General features: G+C 43.4%; 1 protein-coding gene across 1 annotated transcript; it reads right to left on the reverse strand.

The window, feature by feature from the left end:
- Positions 1 to 3,468: 3,468 nt before the first annotated feature.
- Positions 3,469 to 19,895, reverse strand: LOC105087827 (serum basic protease inhibitor-like). The gene is made up of 3 exons (XM_064475979.1): positions 19,754 to 19,895; positions 15,664 to 15,819; positions 3,469 to 3,659 (listed from the first exon to the last, which is right to left on the reverse strand). Exons 2-3 carry the CDS (start codon positions 15,752 to 15,754, stop codon positions 3,469 to 3,471), a joined length of 282 nt encoding a protein of 93 aa, XP_064332049.1. The 5' UTR covers positions 15,755 to 15,819; positions 19,754 to 19,895.
- Between the last annotated feature and the right edge of the window lie 249 nt (positions 19,896 to 20,144).

Below are 20,144 nucleotides of genomic sequence, written 5' to 3' on the forward strand. Positions count from 1 at the left end.
CATGTCTAAGATAATCATAAGACTGATATTACTGGCACTAATGCCCTCACTCCTCTTGCTACTGGGGCTCGGAGTGGCAGCAGGGGTGGGCACAGGCATCGGTGGCATAGCCTCATCCTCTTATTACTATTATCAGCTTACAGGTGAGTTCAGCCAGGATCTCCAACAAATAGTAGAAACCCTGGGAGCTCTGCAAAATCAGATTGACTCTCTGGCCGAGGTGGCCTTACAGAACAGGAGGGGTCTAGACCTACTCACAGCCAGAGAGGGGGGACTGTGCCTCTTCCTTAACGAAGAGTACTGTTTTTATGCTAATCAATCAGAAATTGTCAGAGGGATGGTCCAAGAGTTACAAGATCGAGTGGAAAAATGAAAACATACTTTAGACAAGGGCCCGTGGACGGGCCCCTGGGGCTGGACCTCCTGGCGGCACCATTCATACGTGCCCTGCTCCTGATTTTTGCAGTTCTGCTCTTTGGGCCCTGTCTCTTAAATTTCCTGAGCCGCTTTGCCAGTGAGCAGATAGAGGCTATAAAACTCCAAATGTTAGCTTCCAATTATGAGCCCCTGCAACAGATGAGTGATGAGGCTTACTCCAACAAGGGCTGTGAAAGCATCAAGAGGAGGGAATGAGAAGGAAAAGCCGGGCTGGGCCTACTAGTAAATCTAAGTGTAACAAGTGTCGGGTTACTGATCTGAGTTCTGCTGGGCTAACTCGTAAATCTAAGTTTAATTAGTGTTGGTAACTAATCTGTTCTTATTAGAAAAGTTCTAGTTTACTGAGTCCCTGCTTCTCTTTTGTGATATTGCTGAGCTGTTTGCGCCCTATTGGCTAAAAATCCCAAGCTTGTAATTAACCTTATAAAACCTCACACACACGTCTTGAAGGTGCTCAGAGCTCCAGAGCAGAAGCCCCTCTGAGCCCGCCTGTGTAATAAATCTGAGTACTCCAACCCTCCAAGTGGTGCTTGTTTCTTGGCTGGCTTGTCATTTCCATTACAATAGTACATTTAAAAATTGTGAAAGAGTTGCCAAGACTTAAGATTAGGTGATTTCACATAAAAGTAAAATTCTAGTATCTTTCAGGGAAAAAAAAATTAATCTGGGGACACAGCTTTGCAAAATTTCATGGCAACTGCCAACTAAGACCCAACTGAGCAGTGGGTCTCAAGCCTCAGCCAGCATCAGAATCACTTCAAGGGCCTGTTCAAACACAGATTTGAGACCTCCACCCTCAGAGTTTTGATACCGTAGGACAGGGGTGGGACATGACCTTCCGCATCTAACAGGTGTCCTGTGATGCTGTTGGTGCTGCTCAAGGGACCACACTTTGCAACCCAGGAACTAAGCTAAGTAGAGCTGCTCTCCTGTTATGAGGGGAGCGTTCTCTTCAGTTTCCATCATCCCCCCTCCTCCTGCCCCCATTCCTTATTGTCTCTCCTGCCCCCACCCCAACTCCAACTCCTTCCATTTACTTTACTCACAATTGAAAATTGTGACCCCTGGGGTGGGCTCACAGCAAGTGTTCAGTAAAAGGTAACTAGTTATTATTAAACAATCTTATGAATTAGGTATTATTATTCCCATTTTACAGATGAAGAAACAGATTCAGCTGAAGCAAAATGACTTGCAGGAGGAAACACAGCAGAAAATTAGAAGAAAGGCCTTGCCAAAGCAAGTCATGTGGTCCCGTTATTTCAATGTTACACACACACACACATTTATCTAAGGTTAGCATAGATAATGCATCAAACATTTTGAACATGGGCGGAGGGTATAGCTCAGTGGTAGAGTACATGCTTAGCATGGAGGAGGTCCTGGGTTCAACCCCTAGAGCCTCCATCAAACAAATAAGTAATAAAAAATTAATTAATTAATTAACCTAATTACTTCCCCCTTCAAAAAACAAAAAACAAAAATTAAAAAAAAAAGTTTTGAACATGACTTCATGAATGTAAAATCATATTTATCAGGAAGAAAAGAGGGGAAGGAAATAGAAAAGGAAGAAGGAAAGGTTAAAAGGAGGTGATATGAGTCAGCTGTAGGCATGCCCACTCTAAGGTGACTGTAAACAAGTGAATGCTGAAGATGTGAGAAATTCCCAGGAACAAACCGGGTGTCTTTCAGCACACGATGGGGCTTTGTCCTCTTGGACTCTTGAACCCATTCAAACTTCCTTCACTCCAAGGAAACCTCTCTCTCTGAGTATATTGGCTGTTTCGTTCTTTTCTCACCTAGCATCCTTTTGGCCTTTTTCCGATAACACTAGCCTGGTTCTGATTTGGGGAATGGCTCTTCCTCCACCCATGACTAGTGGGTTAGGGGGCTAATCTAGATTTCCTGATGCTTGGGATGGCCATTAAGAGGTAGATGGGGCAGTAATGGATTTGCTTATACCAAGTCGGGCCCTGAAGGCATGAAGAGGGGAGATGCCCACTGCTCTGCAGAATACTGAGAAGTACCACCACTATGGACCGTGTTGCTTAAGGTTCTTAGTTGCAAACAGAATCCACACCAGTTAGCTTACTTAGAAAATGAATTTGTGAATTTATAAGGCCAGAGGTTGAAGCCATAGACAGATAAAAATGCAACACTGCTGTGGGGAAAGGGGCTTCTTGAGTGAATAGACCTCTGCCGCCACTGATGCTCAGAACTGGATGCCAGAAATTCCACTGCTGCCAGCCCCCTGGGAGCACAGTGATGGTGGGGTGGGGGATGAGGGTGAGGATGCAGTGAAGGAAGAGGTAGGCTTCTGCTGAGGATGGTAGTTTTGTTTTCTTTGTTTGTTTGTTTTTGTTTGAAGAAAACAACCTACTTTGTATACATTAAAATTTTTTTTATTTTTAAAAATACTTTATTTTTTTGTTTTGTTTGGACGGAGATAATTAGGAAGGTAGTTGAGAAGGGAGCAGAGGAGGAGCCTCAACTCTTTGAGAAGAAGCCACAGCCCAGCCCTGTGTGGGGCTCCTAGGACTTCAGCATCTCAGGGGAGCACAGTGGCGCGGCTCTCTGCAAGAAGGAAGGAACTTGTTGATTGTCATCACTGAAGGCCCTGACCTTGACAGGCTACGCCCTGACAGATCGTCGACCATCCCAGAAATGAGCAAACATGGTCCTGCTGACACAGGACGACCAACAAGAAAAAGCCAGTTTGCCAAGCCTAGGTGGGGTGGCTCAGGAGCACCACAGACCCCCTGTGCAGGGTGGCTGCCTCAGTGTTTCCATCTGAAAAAGGGGAGCAGGTGAGTGGCTCTGTTTATCTCGAGGGCAATTCTAGCTGTGACCTTCTGCTAAGCTGGCCCATGGAGGACGTGTTCAGTCTGTGGTTTCACAGCACACTGTTGCCATGTCTCCGGGGAGACAGCGAGGAGGAAAGACACTGAGCAGGGGTGAGGGATGTGGGCGGGGCCCCTTGAGCTCCACCTCTGTCCTCAGCCCTTCCCCTCCCTGCCCTGCCCTCATCTTACCCTAGTTCTTACGAGGGCGACCGCAGATGAAGATGCATTTCTCCTCATCCGGGAAGTTGTTCTTCTTCCCTCTGCAGCCACCAAATGTAAAGGTCTCACAGAACCCAGAGCTGGCATTGTAGAAGTACCTGGGGAACGAGGCCCTGCAGGGTCCTGTGTAGGGAGGCTCCAGGCAGAAGGCAGGCAGTGAGGCTGCAGGGATGGGAGAGGGCTCTGAGTCACTTATAAGAATGGTCCTCACAGCTCGGTCTACAAGGTCAACAACTGAAACACCTAGCTTGTCTTGAAATAGAGAATGGTGGGCGGCTGGTGAGGGAAGCCTGAAATGTGAAACCTCCATCTGATGGCCTGCATTTGGAGACATTCTTCATTCATTATTATTCATTTCTGACACATTCATATTCATTAGGTGTGCTGATGACACAGTGATGATATAAAAAATGATACATTCTTAATCAAGTATTTATAGATTAATGGCATAATGCTTCAAATTTACTTCAAAAAAGCTCAGGAAAAAAGGAGGACACAGGAAAACAATATTCTCCATATGTTGGTAAATGTTGAAACTGAAAAATGGGTGCATGGGGTTTATTATACTATTTTCTGCACTTTTGAGGATGGTTAAAAGTTGCCACTATTAAAACAAGTGTGAAGGAACCATGCTGTAAAGGAGAAAGGCATGGAAAAACAAGTAGGGTGTTAACTTTGGATACCTCATGGGGACAGGAATAACAGAATCTTGAGGGGTGTGATAGTGTGATCTGTAACCAGGAGTATACGTTTGGTTTCATCCCATTCCTGGCACAGAACTCCTAAAACCCTTGGAATTTCCTAAGTGATGAGAGCAATAAAGGTGACTTCATTAGGTGAAGGAGGTAACTTTTGGAAAGCCTCTAGGCAACCCAAGGATGGAGGCTAGTTGCCAGGGGAACCAAGTGCCTGATCAGATGGTTAAACTTTCAGTCCAAAGCCCCCACCTCCAGGAGGAAGACGGTGGGTGGATGTTCATCAGTCACCAATGGCTACTGAGTTAATCAGTCGTGGCTATGTAACAAAGCCTCCTGCAAATCCAAAAAGACTGCATTTGGAGAGCTTCTGGGTTGGCAAACAAGAGCAGATTTGGGGAATGCGTTCTGATGAAACCATGGAAGCTCTGTGCCCTTTCCCCAAACCTTGCCTTATGCAGCTCTGACATGTGGTTGTCCTGAGTTACATCCATTTGTGATAAACAGTTAACCTAGTAAATAAACCATTCCCCTGAGCTTGTGAGCCACTCTAGCAAATTAATTGAATTCAAAGGGGGATGGGGGAACTTCTGATACACAGCTGTTGGTCATAAGCACGAATAAGAAGCTGGATTTGTGACTGGCATCTGAAATGGGGAGTGGGAGGAGACCTTTGGGACGCAGGCCTTAACCTGTTGAATCTGACATTGTTTCCAGGGAGAGAGCATCAGAACTGATACGATGGTAGCACAGCCAGTCAGTGTCCACTGAGAATTCGAGAATTGCTTGGTGGTTTGGGATAACACACACATCCAGAGAAGGAATCTTAAAACTTTCCTTATGCATTTCATATTCTCTTGAGTTCTTATGAGCATGTATTTCTTTTACAATTACAAAGAAAGAGATATTTAAAATGAAATACGCCACAATATTTATAACAAGTAAATAATATTCTTGAAGAATATTGCACATCAAAAAATGGTGGCAGTAAGGGAGGAGGCCAAGATGGTGTAGTAGAAGGATACTCGTAGCTCACTCTTTCCCACAAATACACCAAGACTCACATCCACAGACCCACTCAGCCAAGCAGAGCACCTGCAGAACTCTGACAGAACATCGTCCTCTTCAAAAGACAGAGATGCCAATAATCTGTTTTTGAAAAGACATCTCAACCCCATTGCTATTCTGCTTCAACTTGCCCTTCTATTATTCATTATACACTGTTTTCAAACCTTTTTTCTCCCTTCTTTTAAAATTCTCTGTTTATCTTTTTTATCTCTTCTATTTTCTATTACCTTTTCAATTTCTATTTTCTAAACAATTATATATGCTTCTAGTTTTAATTCCTTTTAAAATTTTCTTTTAAAGTAGTTATATTAGTATTATTTTTAAAAATCCACCTGATTTCATTTTCCTTTCTTTTGGTTTTGATCTCCTGTTATTGATTAAACAGAGGTTTCAAATATTGTTTTTTGATCTTTTTTCCTTCTTTTTAAGGGTTTTTAAAGAGACGTCTCAACTCAATTGCTAGTCTGATTCAAATTACTCTTCTATAATTGATTATACACTGTTTTCAAACTTTTTTTCTCCCTTCTTTTAAAATTCTCTCTCTCTCTCTTTTTAAGTTATAGTCCTACATAGTCATTAGACAGATAAATAAATAAACTCTTTAAGGACCACAATTGATAACTGATACTCCATAAACCACAGTGCCAGAGAGGTATGAGCAAGATGAAGAAGCAGAGAAACCATTCCCAATTAAAAGAACAAGAGAAATCCCCTGAAAGAATGATCAATGAAATAGACATCAATAGCCTACTAGATCAAGATTTCAAAAAAGGAGTGATCAAAGTACTGAATGAACTGAAAGAGATAATGTTTAGAGATATAAAATATGTCAAAAATGAAATGGAAGCTATAAAGAAGAGCCAAGTAGCATAGGTAAACTTTTTGGCTAAGATGAGAACTGATCTAATAAAGTCTGTGCAAAGCAGACTAGATAATGCAAATAAGTGGAATGAATAAGTGACCTAGAAGACAGGACAACAGAAAGCACCCAATCAGAGCTACGAGATAAACAAATAAAAACAAATGAAAATAACATAAGGGACCTATGGGATAATATAACGCATGCCTATCTTCACATAATAGGGGTCCCAGAAGGGGAAGAAAGATCAAAGGGGATTGAAAAGGTATTGAAAGAAATCATGACTGAAAATTTCCCAAACTTAAAGAAGGAATCAATAACCAAGTACAGGAAGCTCAGAGGGTCCTAAAGAGGCAGAACCCAAACAGACCCACACCAAGACATATCATAATCAAGATGGCCAGAGTCAAGGATAAAGAAATGATCCTAAAGGCAGCAAGAGATAAGCAAAGAGTGAGTTACAAGGGAACCCCCCATAAGGCTCTCAGCTGATTTCTCTACACAAGCACTACAGGCCAGAAGGGAGTGGCAAGATATATTCAAAGTCCTGAATGAAAAAAAGATTCAGCCTAGGATACTTTATCCAGCAAGGCTATCCTTTAGGATAGAAGGAGACATAAAGAATTTTACAGACAAGAAAAAATTACAGGAGTGTAGCAACACTAAACCCATGCTAAAAGAAATATTGAAAGGTCTACTCTAAATAGAAAGGCAGCAGGATGTTACAGAAATGAGAAACTCACAACTGGAAAGGTGATAACTCATGAATTACAAATAAAATAAACACGAAATTGTAAAAGAAGACATTTAAATCATTGAGAGTGGGAGAAGGAGGCAGGAAAATATAGAATTTTTTTTCTTTCTTTTTAAATTTTTTGTTCTCAGTAGGATGGGTTTGAGATCATGTTACTACCAGTTTAATAAAAATAGTTATAGTAATGGGCTAATAGACTTACAGAAAAGGGTAACCACAAGCCAAAAACTTACAAGGGAGTCACAAAAACTAAATAAAATCCATGATAATACAAAGGAAAATTACCAAACCACAAAAGGAAGAAGAAAGGAACAAAGAGGAAATACCAAATCACCTGCAAAGATAAGTTCAAAATGGCAATAAACACACATCTATCATTAATTACTGTAAATGTTAATGGACTAAATGCTCCAGTCAAAAGACATAGAGAGGCAGACTGGATAATAAAGCAAGAACCTTCAATATGCTGCATACAAGAGATCCACTTTAGGGAGAAGGACACATATAGATTGAAAGTGAAAGGATGGAAAAGGATATTCAATGCAAATGGAAAAGCCAAAAAAGCAGGTGAAGCAGTACTGATTTCAGACAAAATAGACTTGAAAACAAAGGCCATAAAGAAAGATAAAGAAGGACATTTTATAATGATTAAAGGAGTAATACAAGATGAGAATATTACACTCATTAATATATATGCACCCAATATAGGAGCACCTAAGTACATAAAACAATTACTAACAGAGATAAAGGGGGATATTGATGGGAATACAATCATAGTCAGAAAGTTTAACACCACATTAACATCACTAGACAGATCTTCAAGACAGAAAATAAATAAGGCAACAGAGAAATTAAATAATACAATAGAAAAATTAGATTTGGTGGATATTTTCAGAGCATTACACCCCCCAAAAATAGGATATACATTCTTTTCAAGTGCACATGGAACATTTTCGAGGATTGGTCATGTACTTGGGCACAAAAGAAACCTCAACAATTTTAAGAAGATAGAAATTATCTCAAGCATCTTTACTGACCACAATGCCATGAAACTAGGAATCAACTACAGAGAAACAAAGGAGAAAAAAGGAAAGCATGGAGATTAAACAACATGCTATTAAAAAACCAATGGGTCAATGAGGAAATCAAAGTTGAAATTAAAAAATACCTTGAGACAAATGAAAATGAAAACACAACCACACAAAATTTATGGGACACAGCAAAGGCAGTGCTAAGAGGGAAGTTTATAAGTGATACAGGCCTTCCTCAAAAAAGAAGAACAATCTCAAATAAACAATCTAACCCACCAGCTAAAAGAATTAGAAAAAGAAGAGCAAAAAACCCCAAAAGGTAGCAGAAGGGAGGAAATAATAAAGATCAGGGAGGAAATAAATAAAATAGGGATTTTAAAAAACCATAGAAAAAAAATCAATCAAACCAAAAGCTGGTTTTTTTTGAAAAAGTAAATAAAATCGATAAACCTCTGGCCAAACTCACAAAGAAGAAAAAAGAGCACAAATAAGCAAAATAAGAAAGGAAAAGGGAGAAATTACAACAAATAAAATAGAAATACAGAATATTATATGAGAATATTATGAAAAACTATTTGGAGCCAAAATGGATTACCTAGAGGAGATGGACAAGTTTCTGGAAACATACAGTCCACCAAGATGGAACCAAGAAGAAACTGATCACTTGAACAAACCGATCACTAGAAATGAAATCGAATTAGCAATAAAAAACCTCCCTACAAATAAAAGTCCAGGACCGGATGGCTTCACCGGGGAATTCTACCAAACATACAAAGAAGAACTCATACCAGTCCTTCTCAAACTCTTCCAGAAGACTGAAAAGGAGGGAATACTCCCAAACTCATTCTACGAAGCCACCATCACCCTGATACCAAAACCAGGCAAGACACTACCAAAAAAGAGAATTATAGGCCAATATCACTGATAAACATAGATTCAAAAATCCTCACCAAAATATTAGCAAATAGAAGCCAACAGCACATAAAAAAGATTATACATCATGACCAACTGGGGTTCATCCCAGGGACACAAGGGTGGTTCAACATACACAAATCAATCAATGTAATACATAACATCAACAAGAGAAAGGACAAAAACCACATGATCATCTCAATAGATGCAGAAAAATCATTTGATAAAATTCAACAGTCATTTATGATAAAAACTCTCACCAAAGTGGGTATAGAGGGAACATATCTCAACATAATAAAAGCTATATATGACAAACCTACAGCCAGCATAGTACGCAACAGTGAAAAACTCAAAAGCTTCTTACTAAAATCTGGGAGAAGACAAGGATGACCACTATCACCACTCCTATTCAACATAGTCTTGGAAGTCCTAGCCACAGCAATCAGGCAAGAGAGAGAAATAAAAGGGATCCAAATCGGAAAAGAAGAGGTAAAAGTGTCACTATATGCTGACAACATGTTACTATATACAGAAAACCCTAAAAGGTCCACACAAAAACTACTAGAGCTGATTGAAGAATTCAGCAAGGTAACAGGTTACAAGATTAACGTTCAAAGATCAGTTGCATTTCTTTACACTAACGATGAATCAACAACAACAAAAAGAAAGTAAAGAAACTATCTGCTTTAAAATAGCACCCAAAGTAATAAAATACCTAGGAATAAATCTAACCAAGGAGGTGAAAGAATTATACACAGAAAATTATAAACCATTGATGAAGGGAAATTAAAGAAGACTTTAAAAAATGGAAAGCTATCCCATTCTCTTAGATTGGGAGAATAAATATTATTAAAATGCTCACACTGCCCAAGGCAATCTACAGATTGAATGCAATCCCTATCAAATTACCCAGGACATATTTCACAGAACTAGAACAAACCATAATAAAATTTATATGGAACCATCAAAGACCTAGAATTTCCAAAGCATTACTGAAGAAAAAGAAAGAGCCTGAAGGAATAACTTTCCCAGACTTCAGACAATACTATAGAGGTATAGTCATCAAGACAGCATGGTATTGGTACAAAAACAGACATATAGATCAATGGAACAGAATAGAGAGCCCAGAAATGAACCCACAAACTTTTGGTCAACTAATCTTCGACAAAGGAGACAAGAATATACAATGGAATAAAGATAGTCTCTTCAGCAAATGGTGTTGGGAAAACTGGACAGCAGCATGTAAAGCAATGAAGCTAGAACACTCCCTTACACCATACACAAAAATAAACTCAAAATGGATCAAAGACTTCAACATAAAACAAGATACAATAAACATCTTAGAAGAAAATATAGGCAAAACATTATCTGACATACATCTCAAAAATGTTCTCCTAGAACAGTCTACACAAGCAATAGAAATAAAAGCAAGAATAAGCAAATGGGACCTAATGAAACTTACAAGCTTCTGCACAGCAAAGGAAACCAGAAGGAAAACAAAAAGACAACCTACGGAATGGGAGAAAATTTTTGCAAATGAAACTGACAAAGGCTTGATCTCCAGAATATATAAGCAGCTCATACGACTTAATAAGAAAAAAACAAACAACCCAATCCAAAAATGGGCAGAAGACCTAAACAAGCAATTCTCCAACGAAGACATACAAATGATCAATAGGCACATGAAAAAATGTTCAATATCATTAATTATCAGAGAAATGCAAATCAAAACTACAATGAGGTATCACTTCACACCAGTCAGATGGCCATCATTCAAAAATCCACAAATGACAAATGCTGGAGAGGCTGTGGAGAAAGGGGAACCCTCCTACACTGCTGGTGGGAATGCAGTTTGGTGCAGTCACTGTGGAAAACAGTATGGAGATTCCTCAAAAGACTAGGAATAGACTTACCATATGACCCAGGAATCCCACTCCTGGGAATACATCCAGAAGGAACCCTACTTTAAAATGACACCTGAACCCCAATGTTCATAGCAGCACTCTTTACGATAGCCAAGACATGGAGACAGCCTAAATGTCCATCAACAGATGACTGGATAAAGAAGAAATGGTATATTTATACAACGGAATAGTATTCACCCATAAAAACAAACAACATAACGTCATTTGCAGCAACATGGATGCTCCTGGAGAATGTCATTTTAAGTGAAGTAAGCCAGAAAGAAAGAAATATACCATATGACATCGCTCATATGTGGAATCTAAAAAAAAAAAAAAAAAAAAAAGCATAAATACAAAAGAGAAACAGACTCATAGACATAGAAAACAAACTTGTGGTTGCCAAGGGGGCGGGGGGTGGGAAGGGATAGACTGGGATTTCAAAATTGTAGAATAGATAAAAAAGATTATACTGTATAGCACAGGGAAATATATACAAGATCTTATGGTAGCTCACAGAGAAAAAAATGTGACAATGAATATACATATGTTCATGTATAACTGAAAAATTGTGCTCTACACTGGAATTTGACACAAACTTGTAAAATGATTATAAATCAATAAAAAATGTTAAAAAAAAAAAAAAAGAAAATGGTGGCAGTATATTGGGGAGTAAAAGAAGCCCTCCATCCAGTGACACCTTAGTTCTGTAAAGAATACAACTCCTGCCATGAGGACATGCTATAAATCACCTGTGGACACAATTGCCCATTAAGGTTCTTTAACCTCCCCACACTGAAGCACAACAGACAAGTCCCCAGCGAACACCCTGGACACCAGCACAGCCAGCTTTCCAACGCTGGGACACCTGATGCTTCCTGTCTGGGGCATCCGATTAAGTAAATGGCTTCCTTTTAGAACTCCCATATATCAAGAACACGTATTTTTACAACTCAGCTATAAAAAATAATAAAATAATGCCACTTGCTGCAACATGGATAAACCTGGAGAATGTCATTCTAAGTGAAGTAAGCCAGAAAGAAAGAAAAATATCATATGATATCACTTATATGCGGAATCTTAAAAAAAAAAAACAAAAACCAACGAACTTACTTACAAAACAGAAACAGCCTCACAGACAGAAAACAAACTTATGGTTATGGAGGGTGGTGGGAAGGGATAAATTGGGAGTTCTAGATTTTCAGATACTATCTAATATACATAAAATAGATAAACAATAAGTTCATACTGTATAGCACAGGGAAATATATTCAATATCTTGTGGTAACCTATGGTGAAAAAGCATATGAAAATGAATATATGTATGTTCACGTATGACTGAAGTATTGTGCTGTACACCAGAAATTGACACATTGTAAACTGACTATATTTCAATTAAAAAAATAAAAAAATACAGAACACATATTTTATTCTACGTCATGTTTTAAAATGTGTATTGGTCCAGAAACTGGAAAAACAATTATTAGATATTTTAGACATAAATTGTGAAAATGTAAATTATCTTTATAAATATTTAAATAGGAATCAAAAGTCTCTGAATTATTCAGTGTTAATGTTTATTCAGCCACAGACTTCTTGATCCTTTCAATAAACCATCACATGTAAAGGAAAAGGAAAATTCTGTGAAACATAGGGTAAAAAGATCACATAAGTGTCCAGAGAGCAGAGGGTAAGCTCTCATTTATGAGAAAAACTTTGCATCAGTTAGGAAGTTGCTTTCCTAAACACAAGGAATGGCAATTCTCTACTGAAAAGAAGAGTTTTCTCTTTGAAGCAGAAAATGGTTCGGATAGAAGATAACATTTTTACTTGCACTTGAAATCAGATGATGGGTATTTCAGGTCGCCGTGTGAAGCTCTTGGTCTCAGCTGAGCGGAGCCAGGATTAGGGTGAGGCAAAGTGGCCGGTGAAGCAAGTGCAGGGTGACATCCTGTCCTTACTTAAAACGTTCACATTGACTTCATGGTGGATTTCCACATTAACTTTGATTTTTTTACACTATTGGAATCAATGATGATTTATCTGCATCATTCCGTTTTTAGCTTCCGTTTAAATTCTGGGCTGGAGGCGAGTGCCCCACTCAGCTCACCTAGTCCCAGCCCTGCCGCAGAGGAGGAGCACGGTCCCCCTCGAGGCTGAGGAGCTGGACAGAACAAGTGACTTGGTAGGGACCTGGATGGAGGCTGACGTTAGGGCCCAGAGGAGGGAAGGGTGGGCACCACAGACAGGAAACGGTGAGGGAAGGGAAGGAAGTGCTTCCCAAGGGCAGCGCCCCCTGGTGGGAAGCTCAGTCTGAGGCTGCATTGTTTCCTCTTTATCTGGATGAGCAAATCAGTGCATGTCCATTAGGAGCTCAAAGTAGGGTTTATCTGTGTAATCTTTGGTTTGTAGAACTTGGAAATCTTGATTTACCTTTTCCTGCTTTTCTATATTTTCTAAGATATAGATACTGAACACAAACTACTGCATTTATATGTCAGAAAACAGCAAAGGAAAGGTGCTTAATTATTTAATTAAGGGACAGAATTATCCTCAACAGACCAAGTCATTCAAGTTATTCAAGGCTACTGGGATGGACTCAGGGAACAACATAGGCACACACTCCGTCACTGCTCACCTGGACCACTGCAGTAGCAGGATCCCTGGGCGTCTGTCTCTGCCCTTGGCCCCCTAGAGGCCACTCTCTACACTGCAGGTACCAGGATCCTATTACAACTTGAGTCCTATCCCATTGCTCTCCTGCACAAACCCTCAGTGGCTCCCCATCTTTCTCAAAGTCAACTTCCAATTCCTATATAAAGTCCCACAAGGCTCCTCAGCACCTACCCCCATGGCCTCTTTGGCCATATCCTTTCCACCCTCCTCCCCTCCACCCACTCAGCTCCAGGCACCCTGGCCTCCTTGCACCTGCTCAAACACACCAGGCACGATCTTTCTGAGGCCTCTGCTCAATGCCTCATCATAGAGAGTCTCCCTGACCAGTCTACAGAAAGAGCACAGCCTCCTTTATCCCATCATTCTTTCCCTTCAAAACACCTGTCATGACTTTGCATATTATTTCCACCTACACAATCGTCTGTCTCCCTCCTGGAGGGCAGGGTCTTGTGCTATGTTTCCTTCACAGCTGTGTCCCCACACCTAGAACAATGGCTTGCAGGGACTTGATAAATATTTGTCAAGGGAATCAGTCTCCCATTTCATGCTCATGCTCAGTGCACAGTCATTGAGTAGACTGAGTATAAGGACATTCCTGTTAAATTTCATGTCTACTTCACGATGGGGCACCTCTATATAATTAGGAATCTGGTTCTAACATTCTGTATCCTGAAAGGATAATAAAACAGCAGTCAGATATGGGTGGGGAGGTGGGCAGTGGAAGGGCCTTGAGTTATTACTCATACTCTGACTGCCTGGGAGAAGCAGAGCCTTGGCCCCATGAGCAAAGCCACAGAACGGTTGCGTTTCTTGCAATAATAATGGAGAAATATCATTATTTGACCCCAGAATATTTTTTCATGGGGGAAGGAGGTAAGGAGACAGATTTTTTCAGACTAAGACATCTTAGTGGAACATGACCATCATTGGATGTGAAGTGTGAAAAAAAGTATATTTGTCAATAATCCTTTGTAAGAACTTGCAGGGTAGTTGGACCCTGTGCAAGTGGGGAGAGTGTAGAAAAGGGACTGACCTCAGGTCGCAAAGCAGGCGACTGGTAAGGCCAGGCCCACATAGGATCCTATTACAACCCATTGATGAAGCACCTGACATCTGCAGAGAAGTTTTTAAATGTAGATAAGCGGAAAGAGTTTTCTGGGAGCACTTACCCCCGCCCCCCCAATAATTACTCCCCTGTACCTGAGGCTCATCCCAGCCACCAAAGCCCAGGGATGTGTGAGTGTGGGTTTTGTCCCTGACACCAACTATGTGGTGTGTCTACCAATACCAGCCAGCTCTCCACCACCCCCTGTGCGTCCCACATGTCATTTCATTTCTGACGCTAAATCTGCAGTTTGTGCGGACCCCACAGGTTGAAGGCTCAGTCCCACAGACTGCCATCACTTCAAAGGCCAGCCACATGTCCTTGGGATCACACATCCTTCTGATCGAAGTGCTATGAATTCGGGGGATCCATAACTCCACTTTCAACTTTCAATAATTCACTAAAAAGACTCAGAGAAGTCAGGAAAACCCTTTACCTCCTGTTCTTGATTATTATAAAGGATAAAACTCAGGGACAGCCAAATGGAGGAGATGCAGAAAGCAAAGGGGGACGTAGGGGTGCAGAGTCTCCATGCCCTCCCGGGACACGCGACCCTTGAAGTTCTCCGAATCCCAATGTTCAGAAGCTTTTACTGAGGAGTCAGTAGTTGAAAAATTTATTGACTCTTTGGCCATTGGTGATTGCATTCTAGCCCAGTACTTCACCCTCAGCACAGAGTTGCTGGCAGGAAGGCGGGGCTGGTTGAAACTTCTAACCCCTCTAATCATCTGAAGGGATTTTCTGGAGACCAGCCCCACCCTAAAGCTATCTAGTGTCGCTTTCTAGAGTCACCTCATTACCATACAAAAGACAATAAATTCCAAGACTTTCAGGTGGTCTGGGCCAGGAACCAGCCAAGGATCAAATATTGATCTTCCTACTACACTACAGTGAGGTTCAGGGACAAGGCAGAGACCAGGAGCAGAGAGTCTCAGAGATGAGGTCCCTAATCTGATAGAGTTAGGTGGGATAATTTGTTTTAAGGATGAAAACATGATTTCCTTTTGGGAGTCATGAAATATACTGGAGTTAAAACTGCCCAACTACAAAGAAGAAATGCAGAGAGGCTTGGAAGTCCCCCACCCCAGCTCCCCAGCCCCTTCCATGGACTCGCCCTCATTCCCTCCACCCACAGCCTGTAGAGGAGACGGGAGCAGGGACTTACGTGGGTTAGGACAGTTTTTGGCAACCGGGGTGCTGAGCACCAGGGTGCCCAGGAGGACCAGGAAGGCTGCTGAGAGGCAGAGGCGGCTCATCTTCTTGGCCTTGCAGGAGGGCTTCTGAGGAGGGCTGGGGGCTGACAGAGCTTTTCACATCCCCGCTGAGGGGTGGGAACAGGATTAGGAGAGGGGGAGGAAGGGGAGGAGCTGGGGTCAAATTTGTACATTTCGTAATCTCTCAACTACCCAGGATCCTAATTCCACCCTCTGGGGCCAAATGCTCCAGAACAGCTCTTCTCAAACTTAATTATGCCTCTGAATCTTGTGGAATTGCAAATTCTGATTCCCCAGATTCTTCACCCCAGGCTGGGTGAAGCCTGAGAAACTGCATTTTTATAGGCTCCCTGTTACAGGTGCGGCCCCAGCCCCAGTGTCCTCTCTTGTGAACCACAGATTAACAGTGAGCCTGAAGGAGGCGGGGGCTGGGGAGCAGGCAAAGAGAGAAGCTGCTTTTCCCATGCACCTTGGGGAAGTGGCAGAGGAGCGAAGACCAGGAAGAGGTGAATCTCAGAAAACCCTGAATTCTCTCTCCCTGTTTCTCGGCCTGCACCTTACTTCTCCGGAATGATCACACGCAGGTAGCATATGACAAGTACAAGGCATCTGACTTCTTTTGTAAAAATAAACAGGAGTCCCTTCCCATCTTCCCAAGGAGGACGTGATGATTCGATTCCCACGTGCTGGCACCACCCCATGTTGTGAGCACAAGTTAGTAAACTGGACGTTACCATGTGGCCCCCACCCAGTTACTACGGACACCTTCAGGTCTGGATGTGAGTGAGTTGCCAGGACCCACAAACCAGCGGCAAACACCCTTAGGAGAGGAAATCCTCGATTCCTGCCTTATGGTGGAGACAAACTCACCTGGCATGTAGGACCCATAGGGTTAAGGCTGCACGTTTCACAGTGAGGGGGAGCAGATTACTTGCTCCCACGGAAATATGCCACGTTATCGTATGCGTATTACGTGTTTGCTCCCCTGGAAATATGCCACCTTAGCGTATGGGTTACTTTGAGCTGACGATAATCAAGGCCCAAAGGACTCAGAAAGAGCTGATTACTGTTCCCTTCACTGCCTAAAGGATTTAGATAGACAGCCTGTACCAGGAAGACAGCTGATCCCAAAGATGACTTTTAGTATCAGGAAGACTTATCTGCATGGCATGGCAACTTTTGTTCACCGAATATCTGCTTTTCCCATCTTCCTGGAATTTATCCTCCTCCCCTTTGAACCCTGATCCCCACGCCCTCCTCCTTCACTTGGGTTAGCATATGTGCTCAATTCCATGACCATTTTGGGTCCCGTGTCTGTGGGGATGTGGTCCGTACGAATATCGTTTCTGTCATGTTCATCTTTCTTTTGTCGATTTAATGTCCAGTGGAGTCACATCCACCATTGTTCTGGGAAAAGTAAGCCAGCCCTCTGGCTGGCACTGGTCTGGGCAGAGGCTGAGCGGGGGGCAGGTGATGTTCAGCTTGGAGCCAGAACCCTGCTTTTCTGGGTAGAAAAAGGAGTAAGGGCTGTGGGCAGAGGGGAAGCAGGGAGATGATCACGTCTCAAACCATGACCTCCCACCACCGCTCACCTGGTTTCACAAACAGGAGGGCTGTCTACCTGCGTAGATCTCAGGGAACCTTCGAACATCGCCTGCAAACCTCTTCCCTGGTCTCTCTCCACCTGTGGTACTGGGATCATAGGACCCCAGTTTGATTCCTAGCTCTGCCTTTTCCTACCTTTGTGATCTGGGGCCAGAAATCTCTCAGAGCCTCAGTGTCTTCAGGGATCACATGAGGTCTGTGCTGCCCACATCACGGGGTTGTTGTGAAAGCAATGGAGGCAACATACGTCCAGTACTTCTCCCTGAGAAGGCCAAGTCCTTTGTAATAATAATAATGAGTAATTCCAACAGTTAATACTTAGCTGCTCCTATGTGCCAGGCATTATTCTAAGCACTTGACATGTATTAACTCATCTAATCCTCACAATAATCCTAAAAGAAGGGGAGGGAAACTGTCGCTATTTCCTCATGTTACAGATGAGAAAACTGAGGCACTAAGAGGTTAAGTAATTTGTCTAAGGTCATACAGGCTAGAGACAGGATGTGATCCCAGGAAACTGGTTTCAGAGTCTGTGCACCATGCACTCTGCTGCTTTGTAGGCTGTAAAGTGCAGTGCACAAGTGAGGGGTTCCACATCCACAATCCCGTTACAGACTCCCATATACTCACTACCAGTTATAAACTTGTAGCGTCAAGGCCCCCCCAAACAGACTCATTTACTCATCCACACACAGACAAGCCTTCTTCCACTAACACACACACACACACACCCCCCACACACAGACTATGTTCCACTTCGTGGGTCAAGGAGAAGGGAGCGGGGCTCCATTCCCAGAAGCCCTGGGAGCAAGCCCAACCAAATGTCAAACAGGCACAGAACTGGGTGATGAGCTGCAGAGGACACGGGTGGTGACCTCCTGGCACACAGACATCGTGTCCCTTGAGAAGGGCAGGAGCGCTCAATGCCGAGCTGCCCCAGGACAGCAGGGCATCGGGGGCAGGTTACTGACAGAACAAGCCACTGTGTATGGAGGGTCTTCTGTCTCCTAAGACATTTCACGTGTGTGATTTCATTTAGCCTCGTGTCAATCCTACCACATCTAGGATTCTATCCCATTTTGCCAGAGAGAAAGCAGAGGTTCAGAGAGGTAAAGCGACTTGCTCAGGACCCACAGCTAGGATTCGAGTTCAGGAGGCCACCTGGCCCTGGCCCTCTTCCTACCTCAGTCTGTCCATCTGAGACCAGGGAACAGCAAAGACTCCCCGGAACAGCAGAGACGCCTCTCTCTCCCTCCTCCTCTCTCATCTGATTGTCTGTCTCCTGCTTTCCCTCCCAGCGTCCACCTCTGCTTCTGGTCCTCCTCTGTCTGGTCTAGGTTAGAGGCCTCCAGACCCAGAAGCTGCCCCTGATGGGCCCGTACTCCCTCCATCTCCCCATCCCCCACATCCCTGCTGGTGAGTGTCTCAGCTCCCTAATTACAAACCTTCTCACCCCTTGTGGGCAGCTTCAGACAAATAGCAAGGAGGGAAAACCACAGGGGTTGTGTTTGGATAAAGAACAGTAATCCCAACACCTTGGCACCCCAGGTCACATCCCAGCCTTTTTTTCATTCTGAAAAATGAGGCAGTTGGAAGCCGTGCTGTCTAAGGCTGCTTCCTGCTTTGATGGGAGCCCCCATGGCTTGCTGGAGAGTCTTGAGCTCCAGCAGGTACTTTTTATGACACCCAAGCTTCATACCCTTTCTCTCTCTCACTCAATTCTCAGAGTGGAAGACAGTGTTTTAAAGAAGGAGGAGAGGTGTCCAGGGAGGGGGCCTGATTTTTTCAAACCACTCAGGCAAAAGCTGAACCTCCTTGCTTGGACTCCTGTGCAGCCAGGGATGTCAATGTGATTTGGGGCGACAACCTTTCATTCTCAGATGGTCACTCCACATCTTTAAGATGGGCTGGGCGCTCTCCTAAAGCTGTAAAGTCTATTTCCATCTGGACAGAGATGCAGGGAACTCTTGCTTGGCCAGGCACCTTAAGTCCCTCCCCCAGGGCTGGCGGGAGGGGGAAGTGGGGGCCCAGGGTAAAAACTCAATAAGGATGAGCCCCCCAGGCTTTGGTACCCTCCTCTCTCGCCAGCCTGCCAGCCTCGGACTGCCCTGCGACTCCAGCTGGACGGGGAGGAAACTTGAATAGGTCCCCTGACCTCTGAGAACAATGTTCCCCGTGGAATGTCAGGCAAGTCGGTCCTGCTCGAGACCATTGAATCCGGCTGGGGTGAGGGGTCCTCTCTTTACCCTGGGCTGAGCTTCAGAGACGCCTTGGTCTTATGAGGCCCTGGGAGGGAGAGCACAGGCCGATCTGGCTCCATCCGCCTCAACCTGGCCAGGGACTCCTGGGTGGGGAGTGCCCCTGTTCCAGAACCAGGAGCTCCAGCCACTTCCCACTCCCGCCCCGCTCCACCCCACGTGGGTCCCCTGGGTTTACCGCTGGGCATCTGGCAGACGGTAGAGCAGCTGGCCGGCAGCACTTGAGGTTGTCAGCGCATTCCACATCTGTCAGGCTCTTCTTCATACAGTTCACATCCGCCTCTAGCGCAGGGCACACGCCTGTTTTCTCTGCGCCTGAGCCTGGGAGGTGGACCGTCAGTGGGGGAAATCCAGTCCTGCTCCCAGAGGAACCCCACCTCTCTGTCTAAGGGCCCCAAATCTCAGACTCCCAGAAAATCTCAGTCTCTAGCCCTGGGTGCTCCCTACAGCCTTGAGAGAGCCTCACCTCTAGGCTAGGGGTCCCTGATACTTGTAGGGCTGGAGTGACCTAACCCTTGGCTTCAGAGACCTCAGTCCTTAGGGGAAACCCACACAGCTGAGCTTCTGAT

The sequence above is a fragment of the Camelus dromedarius genome, chromosome 18, assembly GCF_036321535.1.
Source record: "Camelus dromedarius isolate mCamDro1 chromosome 18, mCamDro1.pat, whole genome shotgun sequence".
In the NCBI taxonomy this organism is placed as follows: domain Eukaryota; kingdom Metazoa; phylum Chordata; class Mammalia; order Artiodactyla; family Camelidae; genus Camelus; species Camelus dromedarius.